Source organism: Typopeltis vanoorti, chromosome 23, assembly GCF_054136105.1.
Source record: "Typopeltis vanoorti isolate ZY-2024b chromosome 23, IOZ_Tvanoo_1.0, whole genome shotgun sequence".
Taxonomy (NCBI): domain Eukaryota; kingdom Metazoa; phylum Arthropoda; class Arachnida; order Uropygi; family Thelyphonidae; genus Typopeltis; species Typopeltis vanoorti.
Window position 1 is genome coordinate 64,994,912 of NC_143571.1, and position 22,634 is coordinate 65,017,545.

At 37.2% G+C, this 22,634-nt stretch overlaps 1 protein-coding gene across 1 annotated transcript in view; it reads right to left on the minus strand.

Moving 5' to 3' along the window:
* SdhD (succinate dehydrogenase, subunit D) overlaps nucleotides 1-22,634 on the minus strand; it is a 36,724-nt gene that overhangs the window by 11,658 nt on the left and 2,432 nt on the right. The window contains exons 2-3 of the mRNA XM_090412964.1: nucleotides 16,365-16,514; nucleotides 5,674-5,812 (exon numbers count right to left, since the gene is read on the minus strand). Of these exons, the coding sequence (XP_090269090.1) occupies nucleotides 5,674-5,812; nucleotides 16,365-16,514 (289 nt within the window). The remainder of the gene's footprint in view (nucleotides 1-5,673; nucleotides 5,813-16,364; nucleotides 16,515-22,634) is intronic.

The window sequence follows — 22,634 nt, forward strand, 5'->3', positions numbered from 1 at the left end:
CACAAATGAAGAGCTCTATTGGAAGATACAACCAAAAGAGAATCTAATGCAGAAAATTATAAAATGGAAGCTGCAATTCTTGTGTAGAGGCTTAAGTGCTGTGAGGACATTATGTTGGAGGTTTAATGGATTTTTTTTACAACACTCAAAAAGAATTAAAATAGAATTTAATACTTCCTATATTTCGTCCTAGTCACTAGGACATCTACGGGGATTACAAAAACAATTAATGTAACATGCACACAAAAACTTACAATACTAAGCCCAACCACGTGGGTGACACTAAAGTCCTATCTAGGTGGAGCACCCTCTAAGGGCAGTAGTAGGTGGCCTGAGGTCCCACCTTACATTCCAGGCCACCTACTACTGCCCTTAGAGGGTGCTCCACCTAGATAGGACTTTAGTGTCACCCACGTGGTTGGGCTTAGTATTGTAAGTTTTTGTGTGCATGTTACATTAATTGTTTTTGTAATCCCCGTAGATGTCCTAGTGACTAGGACGAAATATAGGAAGTATTAAATTCTATTTTAATTCTTTTTGAGTGTTGTAAAAAAAATCCATTAAACCTCCAACATAAGGAAGCTGCAATTATTTGGACACATCTGTAGAATGAGTGAGGACTAGAAGATAAAGACATTTATGTCTGGTATAAGCAGAAGAGGTAGACCATACAGAGAATAGATAGACGACATAAAGTACTGGTGTGGAATGGGTGTACAGAAACTGACACTGGACAAAGAAAGGTGGAAGAAGATAGTGAAGGAGGCATCAGACACCATGGGCTCACTGCCCATGGTTCGTGATGATGAATGTTTTAGATGATTGGCTTTAACTCTTTTAAGGATTTATGTTAACGTTACATGCAAAAATAACAATAATAATAAACAAACATGTTTTATTGTTTTTTTCTTAATCTTTACACTGAAAAATTGCATCTGTAAGTGACACATGAAGTGGTGAATGACTCAAATGTGCAGAGTATTCACCTGTTGATATGTATTAAAATAATTCGGTCTTAATAAATAAACCACCCATTATTTTCTGGAGAGGTAAAATTAAACAGAATATCTTCATCCTCATCAAAATGAATTAACAGAAAAATAGATTTATAACTAAAGTTGTAGAAATTTTTAAGTTTAAAACATTATTTTGAAATGGATAGCAATCAAATCTTATACTGACCATAGTATTTTTATTTTCACACTACAGTGCCGATTTGCCCTTGTAGTGGTGTTCAGGAAACATAACCTTTTATATGACATGATCATACCTATTTTCAAGTACTTATGGTTTAGTGCTTGTGGTTTCGAAGTGCACTCTTTATATGGGGGGAAAAAAAAATTAAGGATCTAACTGATACCTAGGGCATGTGCTTTGACAAAAGAAATAAAGTGAAAAAGAATTTGAACACCACTGTAACAAACTACAGAAAAGACCTGGTTAGGTCCCACAAAACCAATACTAATTTAAGCTCCAATGCTATATTGCAAACAGAACTGTAAAGTGACAAAATTATACATAAAGCATACAAAACAACATGAAAAATACAAACAATAATAGGAATGAAAGAAATTAAAATAAAAATCCAGAATTAAATTAACATTTAAATTTCAGAATATTACATTAGGTGAAATCAATGTCCATTACCTGAAATCTTAATGAACTAAATATGTACATCTGTACCATTAAAATCAGAAAAAATCTGAAACATTGTAATTGACTTTATAATTAGTCACCTATAATGACAAAGAGAGGGGAAATACAAATGATGACCAGCTAGTCTGCATTAGTCAAAGAGGAGAGGAGAGTGATTGATATAGATGGTCTGAACAAGTCAGATGATGATGATGGATAGCTAGCATACATTTACTGTTCTCTTCTCTTAAAACTAAATTGAAGAAATATGGTACAACGTAAAATATTTCTTTAATTCAAAGTTTAGTTAAAAGTTCTTAAAAATTCTTTTTTAAAATGTTTTATTTTATGGATAATGCCAGCCTAGTTAGCCGAGTGGTTAGCGTATCCACTCTCCAACCAAAAGGCTGGCTGTGGGTTTGAATCCCACTGCGGGCATGGATGTTTGTGATTGTATGTGGAAATACTAGTGGTGGTGAGCAGTAGATAGCATTGGTGTAGTCGTAGTTAGTTCTAGTTGGTGGATTGAATGGTAGAGACAGAGAATTGTGGGGTGGGTGCCCTCCCTCGATGAGTCCTTGGACTCCCTGGAGGTGTTACGTAATAATAAATAATAAAGAATTAATTTTTCAAATTTCTTCAATTTTTAATTAAACTCTGAATTAAAGAAATACTACACATTGCACCATATTTCTTTAATTTATAGTTTAAGAGAACAGTGTTGACTTATGCCAGCTGTCCATCATTAGGTCTCTGCCCAATAAGAAACTGACTTGTTCACACCAGTTGTGCTAATCTCTGCCTTAGGCTAACTGATGCAAACTAGCTGTTCATCACTTGTAACTTCTCCCTCTTAGCTAGATGACAATTATAAAGCTGACCAATTGCCAAAGTTTTCCAGTTATTTTGGATTTTAATGGTGTAGAATGCACATATTTAGTTCGTTAAAAGATTTCAGGTAAGTTGTAGATATCTCTCTCTCTATATATATATATATATATATTTCTTTATTGTTTGCATTTGTATTTTTTGTGTTTGTTGATGTTTTGTGTGTTTTGTCAGTGCATGATTTCCATTTCCTTTGTGTTCTGTTTCCAGTGTTCTATTTCCTGCCATTTCCTTTGTGTACCAATTTCAGCAATAGTTTTCTCGACAAATTTATCACTCCTAAGTAGAAGGATCAAGTAGTTTAATGGTTATTCAACGTTTAAAATACATAAGTATTGCCAGCTATCCAACCAATACTTGAAATTCTTCAATGCATGAGAGGAAAGAGATTAAGAACTGAATATTGTTCTCTGGGAGGAGGTGTGGGATGGTGTGTGTGTGTGTGGGGGGGGGGGGGATGAGTGAATGATGATCCCAACAGACATTATGTTGGAGGTTTAATGGATTTTTTGCAACACTCAAAAAGAATTAAAATAGAATTTAATACTTCCTATATTTTGTCCTAGTCACTAGGACATCTACGGGGATTACAAAGACAATTAATGTAACATGCACACAAAAACTTACAATACTAAGCCCAACCACGTGGGTGACACTAAAGTCCTATCTAGGTGGAGCGCCCTCTAAGAGCAGTAGTACGTGGCCTGGAATGTAAGGTGGGACCTCTGTTGATGACTGTTTCCCAAATCTTCGGAAGCTTAATGCAACTGTATTTGTTAAGATTTGGTTGGTTTCTGAGAGCTGCTGCTGCTTCTAAGAAAAGTCTCTCTTTCTTGAATTTGCTGTGGTGGAGCATGGTGGTTTTTTTCCATGATACTCTGTGGGTGGTGTCCAAAACCTGGTCAGCCAAGCCTGAATGGCCATAGTTGTGTTTAACGATGTACGACTTGTGTTCCTCCAGGCGGATGGATGCTGATCTGCCTGTCTGTCCAAAGTACGCAAGCTTACAGGAACAGGGTACTTTGTAAACTCCAGGCAGAGAGAGAGGAGGGAGCTGATCTTTCGTAGAACAGATAAGGGTAGCCAGTTTGCGGTAGGGCTTATATGCTGTGTGTAGGTTATACTTTTTTAGTATCTTGGCTATTTTTTCCGAAGTGCCACGGATGTAGGGTATGGTGATGGCATTTTTAAAATCTTGTTGACGAGAGGGATGGGGAATGGGGGAGGAATTGATTATTTTTTTGATGCTGTGTTCGCTGTAGCCATTGGAGAGGAAAGTTCTGTGTATGTGGTTAAGCTCAGTAGTGAGGGCAGTTCCACTGGAACAAAGATTGTGGGCTCTCTTGGTAAGGGTTTTAATGATGCCATATTGTTGTGAGGGGTGGTGGTGGGAGAGTTTGTGAATGTATCTGCCTGTGTGTGTGGGTTTTCTGTATACAGTGAAGGCAAGTGTATCATTAGGCAGGCGCGTGACTAAGGTGTCTAGGAAGGGTAAACAATTGTTCTTTTCCTTTTCCATAGTAAACTGGATTCTTGGATGTAGGCTATTGAGATGACCGAGGAAGGAGTCTAACGTGTCTGGGCCATGAGGCCAAATAGAGACCACATCATCTACATATCTTAGCCAGATAGAAGGTTTGAGTGGGGCTGAGTCTATGGCTCGTTTTTCGAAATCTTCCATATAGAAATTGGCAAGGGGGGTGAGAGGGGGAAACCCATGGCGGTTCCCTCTATCTGCTTGTAGATTTTGTTATTCCAAGAGAAATACCCAGAGTTGATGGCGAAGGAAAAGAGATCTAAGATGTCAGAGGGAAAAACGTTTTCTAAGAGAGATAAAGTGTCAGTTAAGGGAATATTGGTAAACAAGGAGGAGATATCAAAGCTTACTAATATGTCTGTATTATTCAAGGTTAAATTTTCTGTGAGGGCTTTAAAGTGGGTCGAGTTTTTTACATAGGAAGCTGAATTTCCGGTGAGGGGGGACAAAGAGTTGGCCAACTGTTTAGACAGTCTGTAACAAGGTGCATTGGTGGCATCTACTATAGGCCTGAGTGGGGAATTAGGTTTGTGGATTTTTGGTAAACCGTATATTAGGGGGGGAACGGGAGCGGAAAGGTTTAAGTTTTTTCGTGACGTCAGGGGGCCAGGAGGTTACTTTTTTAAGTAAGATTTTTAATTTCTTAACTTGCGTTTTTGTGGGGTCGTGTTCTAGCGGGATGTAGGTAGCGCGATCGTGGAGGATAATGTTCATTTTACGATTGTATTTGCTGGTATTAAGGACAACTGTGGCATTACCTTTATCCGCTCTGGTGATGACGATACTTTTTTCTTTGCGTAGTTTCTGGAGAGCCATGCGTTAGGAATAAGATAAGTTACTTTTTGGAGGCGAGGAGTGAACGAGGATGTTGGCTACGTCGAGTCTGATGTTGTTGGCTACCTCCGACGGTAAGCGACCGATCCCCCGTTAGAAGCAGCAGCAGCTCTCAGAAACCAACCAAATCTTAACAAATACGGTTGCATTAAGCTTCCGAAGATTTGGGAAACAGTCATCACCAGAGGTCCCACCTTACATTCCAGGCCGCCTACTACTGCCCTTAGAGGGCGCTCCACCTAGATAGGACTTTAGTGTCACCCACGTGGTTGGGCTTAGTATTGTAAGTTTTTGTGTGCATGTTACATTAATTGTCTTTGTAATCCCCGTAGATGTCCTAGTGACTAGGACGAAATATAGGAAGTATTAAATTCTATTTTAATTCTTTTTGAGTGTTGCAAAAAATCCATTAAACCTCCAACATAATGTCTTCACAGCACATAAGCCTCTACACAAGGATCCCAACAGACCTACTTAAGCTTAGTGTGCAATAAGTTAAAGGTAGTATAGTTACCCAAATGAATGTCAACATCTTCTTGGATATTTATTTCTTGGAAGGATCAGTTCTCCCTAATTCCTCCACCTCAATTCATTATAGTGAATAGCACTATAACAAATTATTTCTCTAGTCCAATAGCACTCCAGGTTTGCTAGAGTGAGTATGTGCTGTATACAACAAACAAAAGTAGTTATACAAGTAATAAATAAATAAATAAATAAAAAGGAAATGCTTACAACATACTGCAAGTATAACATCATAATAAATTATAAATGCTTACCAATGGGAATGTGCAGTAAGTGCAATGGCAAGGGCATAATCAAATAGTGGAGAGGGAAAAAAGAATGCTGTTGGAATCAGTCCAATCATACCTGCAGCCAATGCTCTTTCTGCTGTCCAAATTTTCACATGACTATGGGCTAAAGGAAAAGAATAAACTTCACATTATTTTATAAGATTAGGTAAGCTTAATATTATACATCAGATAAAATACCAGTACCTAAATTTAAAAAAATACTTTGACACATTTGCAAATTACTCATAAATTCTGTAGAAAGCTTCCAGTATTGAGGCTATGTTTTTAGTTAAATAACAAGTTTAATAAAATAAACAAATATAACCCTACATAAGTCAGACTTACATCGTCAGGGACACTAAAAAACATTATACACAAAAAAAAAAGGCTAGAAACAATTAATTACATATATTAGATGTCATCAGGACTTCACACTGGTAAATAAGTAACCAGAATAAAAAATGTTAAATTACTTGCAGTATACGTGTTGCAACAATGCTAGTTGTTACTGTTGCATTCTGTAGCATTTTGCCTGTCATCCTAGTCCTTAGCAGTTGGAATTTTAATGAAAGCAGACGAAACTTAAGCCTTGATTTTTTTCACATTGTGTGAGAATCCTTAGCATTTCAGAGGCTTCCTTGTACTTTCTTGTAAAACAATTATGATTAATAAGAATTTTTCCAACACATATGATTAGTTTCAGCTATGATGAATAAGTACTTGCAAATTTGGATGCACCAGAAAGAAAGAAAGGATTTTTTCTTCATCCTCACAAATACGAGCATCCCACTTCAATGTCTAAACTCCAATTTCTCTACCTTAACACATCTGTCTCTCTTTTACACCACTGTTTTACTTTCTGCCATAACAGCAACTTCTTCCCCCGCCATCTCTTTCCAGCTTCTCTCCCAGTCACGTGACTCCCCAACAAATAACATTTGCCAGTTATGTAAATAAGTTTCAAACAAAATATCTGACTGCGATTATTGTGTAACATGTTGTATTCACAAAATTAATTAAATGTATCTCTACAAGTTCTAAACAAACAAAACAACAAATCAAGAGTATATAATAGAGGAAGAATCTGATTTAGGTTGAATGTTTTGTAATGACAATGCAAAACCACAGGTTTCTCATAAAGTATCTGATCTTATGGAAAAGTATGGATGCAAGACTTGTGTAATGTATTCAGATGTATTTGCAAGAGTAATTATTTTTGTACATTAATACATATGAGAGTGGTTCCATAAGTTTCTGTCCTCTACCATAATATCTATATAAATTTATAGTTGCCTTATTTCCCATAATATAATCGTGTTTCTTTGTCATCAATTTCTCCTGATTAAACATTAAATGAGATACATATATATGAAAACATGTATCATTACAAATTTAAGCACATTCATGTTTTAACATCTTTCCTTGTTATTTGCGAGGTAGGTTCCAAAAGTTTCCTGCCTGGCATACAAAATTAATGCCAATTTTAAAACGCCATGAGTGATAGATAGCACCATCTACAGGAAGGCTAATGTACCAATTTCAACTCTCTACCTGAGTCTTTCAGTTGAAGGCACTTATTTGACTAACACATGGCATGCTAAGTGGATGTAATGTTAAAAATTGAGTACCATGCTGAGATAAAGAGAGCATTTAAGATGATCCTTGTGATGGTCAGCCTGTGGAAGTGATGACTGAAGAAAATGTCTCTCTTGTTGAAAAGGAATTGCTCAATGACAGACAGTTGAAGCCACAATTTGCTGAGGTTGAAACCAACCTCAGCAAGGTTAGGGCTTTCTATAGCAACCATCTTTCATATCATTCACAAGAAGCTTCACAATGACAAAGGTCAGTGCAAGCTGAGTGCTCCAATTTCTCTCTTCAATTTAGGAGAATTGTGTGACTTGTTCGGCAAGTTTTTAGAGCTTTGCCGAGGGAATCAGAGAGAACTGCTAGAATCCATTGTCACTGGGGATGAAACCATGGTCCTTTATTATGATCCTTTTTTCAAAAGGGAATCCATGGAGTGGCACAAACAGGTTAAGCACTGCCGAGAAAAAAGTCACTCAGTCCATCAAGAAAATCATGGCAACAATCTTTTGGGATTCTCGATTGACTTCAAGAAAGGGATACCACCGTGAATGTAGAATATTATGTTTCACTCCTGCACAATGCCATAAAGGAGAAGAGACAAGGAAGAGACAAGCTGAGTCATTGTGTTCACCTGCTTCACGACAATGCTCCAGTCCATACGACTGTTGTTTCCAGGAGATTGAACACCCAACGTACAGCCCAGATCTAGCACTCAGTGACTACTACCTCTTCTTAAAACTAAAGAAAGATCTTCAAGGAAGAAAATTTGCAGATGATAATGAGGTGAAAGATGCAGTTTTAGGCCATTTTGCAGACAAAAGTACAGACTAGTTTTTCAAGAGCATCTTCTTATTGTGCTATCTTCTATCGAAGGTCAGCGACCATTTTGGCGAACAAACTGCGCTCTTGTACTAATCTGAGCAGTTGTGCACTGCTCTTTCCTGTCCACGTCTTGATGTTGTCAAACCATGATATTCTTTTTCTTCCTCTAGTTCCTTTGCCATCAATTCTTCCTACCAAAATAGTTTGTAGAAGTTGGTATTTGCTGTTTCTCATGATGTGTCCAAGATGATGTTTTTCGTTTCTTGATTATTTGTACAAGATGTTTAGCTTTGCCAATGGATTTTAAGACATCTTCATTGGTAATTTTTTCTGTCCATGATATCTTTAGCATTCTTCTGTATAGCCACATCTCAAAGGCTTCGATTTTCTTGATGGTTGTCGCCTTCAATGTCCATGTTTCAACTCCATAGAGCAGAATAGACCACACGTAGCATTTCAGCATTCGGCATCTGACTTCCATGTTTAGGTCTTTATTGCAGAATAGTGTTCTCATTTTCATGAAGGACTGCCGTGCAACTTCAATCCTTGTCTTTATATCTATTTCTGGATCCCACCGTTCATTAAGCCAGCAACCAAGATATTTATATCTTGACACTTGATCAATATTTTTCCCATTGAGTGTCAGTTTCATTGATGAGGCTGGATGTTTGCTGATGATCATGTATTTTGTCTTGTTGATGTTTATATTTATTCCCATTCTTTGGCTTTCTATGTATACTCTGTCAACGAGTTTTTGGAGATCCATAATGTTATCTGCAATTAGCACGGTGTCATCTGCATATCGTAGGTTGTTAACAATCTTTCCATTTATTGTGATTCCCTCTGGACATTCTTCCAATGCTTTTTTAAAGATTACCTCTGCATATATGTTGAACAGGAGTGGTGAGAGCACACATCCTTGTCTCACTCCTCTTTTGATGTTAATATCACTGGTGGTAATGTTGTCTAATTGAACGGTAGCTGACTGATTCCAATACAGATTTGTTATTAGTCTTATGTCTTGTTCATCTAGCCTTATTTGTTGAAGGATTTCTATTAAGTTGGTGTGTCTGACTTTGTCGAATGCTTTTTCAAAATCTATGAAACACATAAAGACAGATTTCTGTTTTTCTATGCATTTTTGTATCAATATTTGGGTACAGAAAAGGGCCTCTCTAGTACCAAAACCATTCCGAAAGCCGAATTGTGTTTCACTTAGAGTTTCTTCACTTTTTCTATAAATGCGATTCTGAATTACTTTCAAAAATATTTTTAATGTTTGGCTCATTAGACTAATAAGTCTGAAGTCACCACAGGAATTCGCTTTGGGTTTCTTTGGGATAGTGATAAATGTAGATTTGAGCCAATCTGATGGAAATTCATCACTTTCATATATTTTATTAAATAGTTTTTCAAGAAGTTTGATGTTATCTGGTTCGATTAATTTTAAAAATTCTGTTTGCACACCATCTGGTCCACTGGCTTTTCCTGTTTTACTTGTTTGTATAGCATTCTCTATTTCGCATTTCATGATTGCTGGTCCTTGAATGTTATCTTTTATATTTATAGGCTTCTGTCTAGTATCATTGAAAAGTACTGTTACATATTTTATCCAAATCTGTGCTTTATTCTCTTCTTCTAGAACTATTTTTCCATTTTCGTCTCTTAGAGACACTATTTGCTTTTTCCTCAGTTTTCCGGAAATTTCGTTGATTTTCTTATACACATTGAAATTATCATGTTGTTTCTGAAGCAGTTCAATTTCAGTAAATAAATTTTTCATCCAATTTTCCTTGGCTTCTTTTATTTTTTTCTTGATGATGTTATGTGTTTCTGTATACCTGGCTAGGTCTTTGTTTTTATACATTCTTCTTGTATCAATAAGAGAAAGAATCTCATCTGTCATCCATTCCTGTTGTTTTATATTATTCACATAACCTACTTCTTCAATACTTGTTATGATGGCATTCTTTAAGCTATTCCAAAGAGATTCCACACTTTTATTTTCTTCTATGTTAATCTGTTGTAATCGCAGGTTAAGCTGTGTCTTGGCACTTTTCAAGAGCATAGAAATGCTAATTCAAGGATGTGAAAAATGTGTTGAAGTAAAGGGAGATTATGTTGAAAAGTGACAGTTGTTTTCTTTCTATCACCTCTAAAAGTTAGTCTGGACAGAAACTTATGGAACCACTCTCATATGTATTAATGTACAAAAATAATTACTCTTGCAAATACATCTGAATACATTACACAAGTCTTGCATCCATACTTTTCCATAAGATCAGATACTTTATGAGAAACCTGTGGTTTTGCATTGTCATTACAAAACATTCAACCTAAATCAGATTCTTCCTCTATTATATACTCTTATTCTGTGGAAAAGAACCAGAAACAGAAAACAACCACCTGATCATTTCAACTCAAAATCAGGCTTACAACTGTTGTAACCTGATTTTGAGTTGAACTATTATCATCCCATTTGGCCACACATTTTTTGAAGTGAACTTTTAAAATAACTTTTGTATGCGATTTTATCTAATTTGTAAATTTGAACTTGGTCATATGGTTTTATGTTATATACAGTGGAACCTCAGTTCTCGAACAATTCGGTTCCCAAACATATTTTCCGAACAAAAAACACCCCGGTTCCCGAACAGAATTTCGGTTCCCAAACAGGCAAATTGCAACCAGATGCTCTGCGTGCTGTGCTGTAAGGCAGGAAAGCGTCAGTTATGCGGCAGCCTTCATTCAGTGCAGACACCTGCTCGAATTTGCAGTGAGTTTTCTTGATTTTCTTTCTGTTTTGTTGTTTTTTTTCCATAAATTATTATTCATTAAGCCACCATGGGGCCGCAGAAGAATAGCGATAGCAGCAAAGCGAAAAGAAAAGTTGTTAGAACCACGACAGAGATGAAAAAAGAAATCATATCCAAACATGAAAATGGCATTCGTGTCTCGAATCTTGCTATGCATTTTGGTATGGCAAAATCAACAATATATACAATACTCAAAAATAAAGAGGCGATCGAGAGAGAGCTGATGTTGCAAGAGGAGTGAAAGTTCTTACTAAACAAACATCACAGATGAAGTGGAAAAATTGTTGCTGATTTGGATAAATGAGAAACAGTTAGCTGGTGATAGTGTTTCTGAGGCTATAATTTGTGAAAAAGCGAGGCGATTACATGATGACCTGTTAAAGAAAAACCCTAGTACGAGTGCTGAGGGTTTTCTTACCCAACAAGTGTTCAACTGTGATGAAACCGGCTTATTTTGGAAAAAATTGCCAAAGAGGACCTACATCACTCAGGAGGAAAAAGCATTGCCAGGACACAAGCCAATGAAGGACAGGCTGACTCTTTTGCTATGTGGAAACGCAAGAGGAGACTTCTTCAAGGTCAAGCCATTGCTTGTGTACCACTCTGAGAATCCAGGGGTGTTTAAGAAAAATAATGTGATGAAAAGTAAATTGACTGTTATGTGGAGGGCTAATATTAGGGCTTGGGTAACCAGGCAATTGTTTATTGAGTGGATCCATGAAGCCTTTGCCCCAAGTGTGAGAAAATACCTTCAAGAAAAAAATTTGCCAATTAGATACCTTCTTGTAATGGACAATGCTCCTGCTCACCCTCCAGGCTTGGAGGACGAGTTAGTGGAGGAGTCTGATTTTATCACAGTGAAGTTCCTGTAACCTAATACAACTTCTCTAATTCAGCCCATGGACCAGCAGGTCATTTCGAACTTTAAGAAACACTACACCAAAGCACTGTTTCAAAGGTATTTTGAAGTGACCTCTGACACAGAATTAACGCTCAGAGAATTCTGGAAAAATCACTTCCAACATCCTCCATTGCTTAAGTATCCTTAACAAAGCCTGGGCACAAGTGACTTACAGGACGATGAACTCGACCTGGAGGAAATTGTGGCCAGACTGTGTAGCAGACAGAGACATTGAGGCTGAGCATGTTGCTCTTGTCGATGATATTGTGTCTCTGGGCAAAAGAAAAGCATGGGATTAGAAGTTGACAATGCTGATGTGGAGAAGTTAGTGAAGAACCACAGGAATGAGCTCACCACGGAAGAACTGGAACACTTCAGAAGTAGCAGCAAAAGGTGGAGGTGGAGGAAATATCTTCAGACACAGAGGAAGGGATTGAGGATGTTCCTAGTTCTTTGATCAAAGAAATGTGTACGAAATGGGGTGAGGTGCAAAAATTTTATGGCTAGATATCACCCTCAACAAAGCTGTAGCGTTGTTGAGGGTGATATTTAAACCATTTCATTAACAGTGCCATGTCTCACTTCAGAAACATTTTAAAACGCAGGCAAAAACAATGTCATTGAACAGGTTTTTAGTGAGACAGAGGCCCAGTGTGTCTCAAACAGAGTCGAGTAGTGCCAAGAGACAGAAAAGAGAAAGAGAAAAAACCCCCCAGAAGGACAGTAACCTGATGTTTTTATGGAAGGGGACTCCCCTTACTCACCTCCTTGCACTTACACCATCAACTCTCCTTCGTATGTATAGTTAAAGTGAAGTTAAATTTTCATTTTATCTATTTATTGTGTTTATTCTTTTTATGTAAGATTTTATGCATTTTTTTATGTTTGTATACGATCTTATGCATGAAGTACTGTTGTAAAGGTTTAAATAAACAATCATCTTAGGTTCGGGAATGGATTAATCCATTTTACATCAATTCTTATGGGAAAATGGTTTCAGTTTTCGAACAATTCGGTTTCCAAACAGCCTTTGGGAATGAATTAAGTTCGACAACCGAGGTTCCACTGCAATTCCAAACTTGAACTGCTTCCCCCCCCCCCCCTATCTATATAAGAATTAATATAGGTAACAGGTTAGTAGGGATAAGATAGGGATTGCTCATTTAGATGCTTGCTGCTTTGTGATGATTTCAAGTTGAGTACTATGAACTTAGAAGTTCAGTTTCAAATTTAATTTTTTTTATATACAGGGTGATTATAATTCAAGTTCACATTTTGAAAGGCTGTAACCTTTTCAGTAACCTTTCAGTGGAACGATTTAATATTTAACATAATGTGTGTGGCAATGGAATTTTATTCTGCACAAAAACCAATGTTAGTTCTAAAAGTTACTACTACTAGGGTGATACACGGCACTGCAATACATGTAAATTATGTACAATACTCCTGGTATGCAGTGAAACACTGCAACTGTACCATTTATGCAAATGACAAATGTCCCCAATGATGTATGCTTCAAAAGAAGCTTCTATAAAAGCAGGCAGCTGAGGAATGCATCAGTTCACTGCCTATGAGCAGACAATGTGTTAAAGCACGATGTCACCATTACTGAAGAATCATTCTTGTGAATCTTTTTTCCCAAAATAACAGCTGCACCTTGACAGCACTACGAAAGTTCAAAACATTAAAGAAATTAAAAACATGTCCTATGACTGCAAATGACTCATGCAAAATGATTCAGAAATTTGAAGAGACAGGTTCCTTAGATGTGAGACCTGGTGGAGGATGGAAGCCTATTGAAAGGCAAACAGTGAAGAAAGTAGCCACAGCATTAGAGGAAGAAAGAAGGTAAATGTCATAGGAAGCAGCAGCACATGGAATACTACATGGTCTTTAGACAAACCCATAAGCATGGATCAAAGTTGTAAGGCAAATTGTGCACTGTTTCCTAACAAGATTTCCCACATTCAACAATTGCTTAATCCTGACTGGGATGCATGAGAAACATTTGTCCTGCAATTTCTTGCTCGGACTAAACTGGACAACAACTGGCCATGGAACATTTTCTGGACCGATGAAGCTCACTTCCATCTAGACAGTGATGTGAATGCACACAACTACAGAATTTGGCCAACTGCAAACCCACATGTCGTGAACAGATTCCGCTTCATTCCCCAAAGGTCACTGTTTGTTGTGGTTTTATTTAATGGACAGCAATACGCATCTCTCTTAGCCAATCAGGTGATTCCAACACTTCGACAGGGTCGGTACTTGGATTTTATGCAGGATGCCCCCCCCCCCCCCGACATTGCCACCCCTGTCAACCAGTTGCTTCAGACACATTTTACTGAGGACAGAATCATCAGCCACCATTTTCGTATTGCCCTATATATATATATATATATTTTTTTTTTAGTAAGACACATATGCACATTAATTAGCAATTTTATTATTACGGGTATCTCCATGGAGTCAGTAGACTCGTCGCAGGAGACCCAAACTATCAAAACAATATCTATCATATCTCTTCTTGAATTCAGTTACAGACAAAGAAGACCCAAACTATCAAAACAATATCTATCATATCTCTTCTTGAATTCAGTTACAGACAAAGAACTCACAACTGAGTCAGGCAATGCATTCCACTCATTCACCACCCTCCAGACGAAAAACCTCGTTCTCACACTTTTCCTTAATTTCCAGGGATGACCTCTTGTCCTTCCATCACTATATCACACAGCTGAAAAATTTCCCCTCCATCAATCTTATAAAAACCTTTTAGTAATTTAAATGTTTCTATCATATCCCCTGTTCTCCGCCTATTAACCAACCTCTGCCATCCACAAGCTCTCAATCTATCAATGTAGGGAGCATTTTTTACATCACTCACCAACTTAGTCACTCTACTCTGAACCCTCTCCACAACCTCCTCATCTCCAAGGAATCCAGGTGACCAGACCTAAACCCAGTAATCCAAATGTGGAAGTATCAATGCCTTATAAAGGGAAATAATAACCTCTTTATCTCTGGATGCTAGTGTGTTCCTCAATAACCAAGTAATCCTATGTGCAATCTTGAACACCTTAGCAATGTGTCCCCTGAACTTCATCTCCCTATCCACCAACACCTCTAATTTTAGCATATATTACTTTGAATTTTCAAAATAAAACATTTTTGGATATCAGATTTTAAATCAATATACTGTTTTCTTGCATCACTTTTAAAAATGTATAACATTTTTAAAATGGTATTCAATTTTAAATATCAACTGAAATATTCAATTTCAGTTGATCTTCTCTCCAGTCAATTACCTTTTTTTTTTCATTATTTGAAAAAGTTTAGTATTTCGAAGCTTGATGTGGTGAATAAAAAATTTTGCCATCTTTGGCACAGGCAAGAAGGGTGACCAGTATGGTAAGGAAGGCCAGAGCTAATTATGAGAGAAAGCTAGTTGATGAGACCAAAAAATATCCTAAGGAGTTCTTTCACTATGTGGCAAGTAAAAAGAGAATTGACTATGGAAGGATGATTTTAAAAAGTGCTGGTGGTGGTAACAAAACTAAACCAAATAGTTGAATTACCAACTGAGCATTTTGCAGGGGTGTACCATCTAGATGGTGACATTGCAATGCCAGATGTGACATTAACTGATAGGAGAACAGAGGTTGAAAAAAATGGAGGTGCTTAAAATATTGCACAACTTCAATACAAATACATCCATCGGATTAGATGGCATATTGGCCCATGTATTACAAGAATGTGCATGGGAATTATCAGCTCCTCTGACCAAGTTGTTTAATTTAAGCCTCGGTAGTGATAGGGGGCCAGTGGAGTAGAAAGAGTAGCAAATTATAAGCCAATCAACATCTCAGGAGTGGTGGTTAAGGTATATTGGAGAAATAGGTGAAAGAATTCAGGACTGTGTGGATAGGAATGTGATACTCCATAAAGGACAACAGGATGTTGTGAAGGAAAGGTCTTGCCTTAGTAATTTACTTACTTTTTTATAATCAAGTGAAGTTTAAAGGGCATATTGTAAAGATAACAAAAACAACACATTAGATCATGTGGTTGCTGAAGAACACACTAACAAGTAGAGATAGAGAGGTTATTGTTCTCCTATATACGGCCTTAATAAGGCCACATCTGGACTACCGCACACAGATCTGGATTCTTCATCACCATGGCCAGATTCCATGGTGATGAAGTTGTGAAGAGGGTCCAGAGAGGTCTCTCTTTTTGTCATGTGTACATGACACAGAGAGAGAGAGAACAAGGGATCAGAGCTTGGTTAGCAAGGGTATTAGGACTAGGCTATTTGCTTGGAGCTTATGAGCTAAATGTTACCAACAATAGCAGAAACAATAGGAGCAAACTATGTTGCGGTAAAAAAGGAGGTCTCATTTTGTAGGAGAGCTCTGAATCCTTGAATTTCTTATTCTGTTTAGAAATTGCATTAGTATGGATTTTTTTTTTTTTTAAGCAGTTCATATTACTAAAATTTCTAATATATTTTTGATAACTAATACTATACAAGTTTTTCATACCATGTTCTTCAGATCTTTGTTCTGTGGTAACTAGCCTACACTGTATATCAGAAGGACGATAACTTGATAATGCTGGTATAGCTTTAATCACAGTGAGAGAACTGGTGGGAATGGTTGAATAAGTACCAGAAACACAATACCTAACACTACCTGTGAAGAAAGAGAAAAATCACTATATGCTAAAGTAAATTCTTAAGTTTTTGATAAAAGTTAAATGAATAAATCTGCTATCAAACAGTTGACAACCTAAAAGACTTTAAATGTGTTAGATTAAACTCAGCATAGTTTGCTTGGATAAAAATCTTTTCCTAGAAAAATCAGCACTACTGAAAATAAAATTTTAATTCTTGATTGCCTTTTTCATGCTATTTCAGCTAAACTCCTTGATATTTATCTTAATAAGCTTTGTACTTATCTCTTAATGTAGATAAACTTCTTGACACAATATCATAAATAATTTAAAACTACTTTTGAAGTTTATGTAAAATACAGAATTTTTATCCCACTGAAAAATATTCAGCAATTCCACTCATATGGACATAACTTACTTGCAATATGTTATACTTAAAATTTATTGGCAATTCTTTGAGAAGAAATGGCAATAAATTAAATAAAAGCATCAAAAGGTAAAAACAGCTATCAAATATATAGTCAAAATTTCCTTTTCTGATTTTTTGTAGTCTACAGTTATCTCTGATTATCAATTACCATAATGGTTATCAATGCTAAATCATTTTGCCTTACTCAGATTTTCTTAATATTATTGCAATATGTCATGCATTATATGGATAACCAAGATATATTATTATGAGGGTTGTTTGAAAAGTTTGGTAAAAAAAAAAATAAGTTAAACACATTTTTTTGGGAAAAAAATCACCTTTATTTCTCAACATTGTCTCCATCGAGGTCTACACATTTTGTCCAGCGAGTTTCCAATTTTTTCATCCCATCTAAAAAGTAGGATTTGTCAAATTGTGCAAAACAGTCAATGACAGCCTTGATGACATCCTTGTCCAAAGAAAATATTTTCCCACCAAGCCAAATTTTTAAGTTTGGGAACAAGAGGTCACACAGGGCCAAGTCCGGAGAATATGGTGGATGTGAAACCAATTTGAACCTCAATATGCGCAATTTTGCTGTTGCGATGGCCGATGTGTGGGACAGTGCATTGTCTTGATGAAAGAGCACTTTTTTGTGCACTAATCTTGGCCGTTTTTTTCTTCAGCTCCTCTTTTAAATGGTCCAACAATGATGCATAATAGACTCCTGTTATTGTCTTACCCTTTTCCAAAAAGTCTATCATGATAATTCCTTGGGAATCCCAAAACAGTGACCATCACCTTCCCAGCTTTCGCCTTTTTTATTCGGTGCTCTTTCACCAGGCACTGTCCACTGTTTTGACTGCTGCTTGGACTTAGGTGTGTAACGGTAGATCCAAGTTTTGTCTACAGTCACGAATCGATGCAAAAAAAATCTTACAAATTGCGATTAAACATCACTAAACACTGCGTTGAAATGTCTTTTCGCATGAGTTTTTGATTGACAGTCAACAATTGCAGCACCCATCGTGCACACAGCTTTTTTATGTGCAAGATATTATACATCCGTTCAGTTCAGATGCCTACAATCTCAGCAATCTCACACTTTCACTCGGCAGTCTTACATAACGATACTATGGATTTTGTCAATCATTTCCTTCATAGTGACCTCAGTCGGGCTTCCGGAGCATCTTCAATAGACTCACAACCATGTTTAAACTCATTTATCTAAAAATAAATGGTCTTTAATGCTGGTGCAGAGCCCCCCCCCCCCCATGAACTGCATCTAACTCGGCTGTTCACTTCTTCAAACAAAAGTGTGTTATCACTGCACAAAACTCATTTTTCTCCATTTTTATGAAAAATGCGAACATGGTCATTTTAAATGTTTGCCAAACGAGAACTACACGTGGCTAAACATGTGGCTAAAATTTTGCCAGCGGTCATGAAAAAGATAATACGTGGCGACACTGGTATAAATGAACGAACTGAGTCACTGTCTATTGGAAATTTACCAAACTTTTCAAACAATCCTCATACATGACACCTCCAAGGAGTCCAAAGACTCATCAAGAGGCACCTACTCTACAGCTCTCTGTTTCGACCACTTAGTCCACCAACTACACGGAACTACAACTTCTATCATCATCTACTACCCACCACCTATTTTTTTTTGTCAGTAAATTCCGTGCTTTCTCAAGGTCAAATTCCTATTATGAGGTGCTTTCAAAAAGAAACAAGACTGTGCCGTGTCGGACACTTGGCAACAGATCGAGTTACAGTCTCACACCACCAGGTGTCAGTGATGTATACTTTGTTGAGCCAGCCTGCCACATGGTGTTGAACTGTGTGCATCAGAACTCACATAATGTGCATTATTCTTATCATGTCTTTGTGCAGTTCTGCAATTTCACCATGAAAATGAAATTAGAACAAAAGGCAAATGTAAAAGTTTGCATAAACCTGGAGAAATCTGCCACACAGCTCCTTGAATTATTTTGTAAGACATATGAAAATGAAGCCATGAGCCGAAAACTCAGTGTTTTCAGTGGCACTCGCATTTTAAGAAGGGCAGAACCACCTTGGAGGACAATGAGAAACCACAACAATAATCCACCAGCACAAAAGACAAAAATGTCAAAAACATTTGACAGATCATCCGTGCAGATCAACGCATCACCATCCAGGAACTGCTGACAGAATTGGGATTTCATATGAAGCAGCTCAAGTGATCGTCATGAGAGATCTGAACATGCATTGCATCACTATCAAGTTCATTCCCCTTCTCTTGACTTCTGACTAGAAAGAGCACTGTGTGAACATCTGTCAAGATCTTCATCAAAAGGCCACTGATGACCCAACCATCATCTCAAGAATCATCACAGGAGACAAGACTTAGGTTTACAGCTACAATCAGGAGACAAAACAGCCTTGTCACAACGGTAGGGTCCACATCCCCTAAGATCGAAGAAGGCAAGTCAGGTGTATGACAAAGAGCATGCTGATAGTCTTTTTCAACATTATGGGGATTATGCATTGAGAATTTGTCCACCTGGTCAGACAGTCAATGAAGAATTCTTACTGCAATGTTTTAAGGCAGTTTAGAGATGATGTTTATCATAAAAGACTAGAACTGTGGTAAAGCCACAAATGGCTCCTCCATCATTGGATACATTGTAAAAATTTAATTAGCCTACTCCGCTTTCTTTCTGATAGCACCTTGTGTTATGAAAGATCTTCATAGTCATGAGACTCATCAGAGGAGATCCACTAGAAATAATACATCCATGGGGGGGGGGGGACTTCTTACTCTCTTCCTTACAAACTTCCAAGAATGGTCTGTTGTCCTACCACAAAAAAAATCTCTTCAGTGTCCATCCAGTAAATACCTCTCAAAAAATTAAATAAGCATCTCAATGATATTACTCATACATCTTCTATCAATCAAACTCAGCTGCAGATTATGTTCTCAGTCTATTCTCAACCAATGTTCCATAGCAATGATGTTGTATCTGCTTTTGAAGTTTCTTCTATCCCATCAAATCTCAATGACTTCAGATATGAACACAGTACTAGATGTGATATGATCAAGATCATATACAATGAAACCATCATCCACTTATTTCTATTAGTGAATCCTCAGTATCACAGCAATCCTCTGGATTGTCTTCTGTGGAAAAGAGAACTAATATCACCATGGGACTTTGCCTCCACCAGCATAGTTCTACCAATAGCATATGCGACCTCCATCTATGAAACCCAAAATTCCAAACCTTATACTATATCATGTTAAACTGGCATCCTCATTAATTTATCACCTTATTCAAATCCCTCCTTGGCTTTCTTTTTCTTCTTATGAAATTGGGCCTTGGCCTTCTAGATCTGTTGCCTCCAACCATGTCAGTCCAAAGCTTGACTTCTCCTGTAACTGTGGCAAAGTAATATGGTGTTGCTATCTTGTAATACAGACACTGTAATATGATGTTGCTATCTTGACTAATGATGTATATCCATATTGTTCTAGGTTTTCCTAATGGTCTTTTACCAAGAATTTTACTATTTATTGTCTTCTTAAGAATACTGTAATTTTCCCTGTGAAAAATTGTCCTGCCCACTACAACTTTTTGAACTTGATTACACTAGCTATTGTGGCTTCTTTATAAAGTTGATGTAACTTATGGTTGTATCTGATCCTCCAGAGACCAATATCATTCACTGGGACATTTTTTTTTATTTTTTTAAGATTTCCCTTTCAAAAGTTGAAAGCAAGTGGAAGGGCCACTATCCATTGGGTAGTGGCCCTTCCCTTAATGCATAGCAGTAAACATGTCCGCAAGGAGATGTGCTTTGCATTATGGGAGATACTGAGACAAGGAGTGATGAGAGCTTGGTCCACCTTTGCTCAGAGTTGCCTGGTGTTGCACTACCTACCTCAGTCCTGAAGATATTTTCAGGTGCAAACTTTGTTTGCTTACACTTGGATAAAGGATTAAACTAAATTTATTACAGTCTAACCAAGTGAAAAATAAACTTCCAAGATCCCAATAATTTTTGGACAGGCTGAAGCTATCAGTGCCACCAATTCATCCTGGAGCTCCTGGCATTTGTATAAAGAATCATCAAGGCACTGTGTCACTGATTCTATACCTATCATTATCTCCTCCCATTACTGGATTCAATGTATACTCCCTTCTCCCAAGTGACTATTCCCACAGGAGGCCACTCCAGATATCGTCCATGATAATTCAAGTTTCCCTGCATCAACATACTGACTTGTTCAGAGAACAACATTCTCTAGATGCTTATGTCCTTCCTCATTCAAATACAAGCAGTCTCTCACATATAGTTCCTTTCTGTCCTCAAATACCCTCCTAGTATCCACATAATCCAAGCCTCTCTTTCAACACATTCTGACTATCATGCTATCCATTATTGACATCCTTTCCCTCAGCTCTGCATCATACCTGGACACACTCACTATCTTCCCTCTGTGTCTTCTTCTGTACAACCTCAAGCATGAACCTCATATCTCATGCCACCCAATTCACACTGTCTCTCATGTCATTTGTGCCCACCATCACAATCATTTCATCCGCTCTTTCACCTTGCTTAATTGCAATGGTCACAATGTCTATTGTTCTTCAGGCAAACACTCCTCTGCCATTCTGTCTTGCACGATCATGGATCAATGAATATTGATCCATGATCGTGCACCATTCCTTGCCTCACAACCCTGGTTCCTGCACTATATGGCATTCCTTAGATTCCCTCTCTTCCACTGGTTCTCTTATTCTCTCCCCTTTTATCATTCCTATAACTCTCTCTCTCACTCCAACTCTGATTTGCTTCATATTCAGTGTTTATAGTTCCCTAATCTCTTCTTTCACACTTCTTAACTCATTCCTCATATTCCAATTCTTTCAGTGCATCTCTTTCTCTCTGTATAAGCTGCCAACTCTCACTCGACACTCATCTTCCAAAACTATACCATCTTTCAAACCTACTGCACTCTCCAATTTTATATTCTTATTATGCCGCTTGTCTTCCTCACCATGATCACACTATGATTAGAGAGAGAGAATCACACTTGATACTCTCTCTAAGTTGGTATTTGCCCGTTTCTGAGGTAATGCTGCTGAAGTCTGTTATGCTCATTTCTAAATCATGATGTTCTTCCCATTTTCTACATTTTACACAGACATGAATGCCTGGTCTCTCACCACATTTCTAACTGCCAGGATGTGTACATGCTGCAAGCACTGCATTCTACAAAATCCTATAGTATTCTATGTAAAATGTAGTCCTTAAATGGTGGAGGATTAGGTGAACTGTGGCTGCCATTATTATTCAAACAGTGCGCAAAAAACACTAGCAAACTATACTAAAATATTACATTTAAGTACAAATTCTCCAAGTGCAAACTACCCACAGACTATATGTTCTATCTAGCTTCCTCACAAATTTAAAGTAAAATTCTAATAAATTATAACAAAAACTTTTTTTTTTTCACTGCTACTTTTTAATTAATGGCAAAAAAAAAAGCAATGGACAGAGAATACATGTCTGTGTACTAGAATATGAAAGAAACTGATGAGCGGAGTTACATATACGTGTACTATAGGTTGATCAACCAACCTCTCGTGTATGGGCTCAACATAAAAAATAAATAAATAAATAAAAATTTTAAACACCCTTTCCAAATATAAAAGCAATACTTCCCTGCTGGATGCAT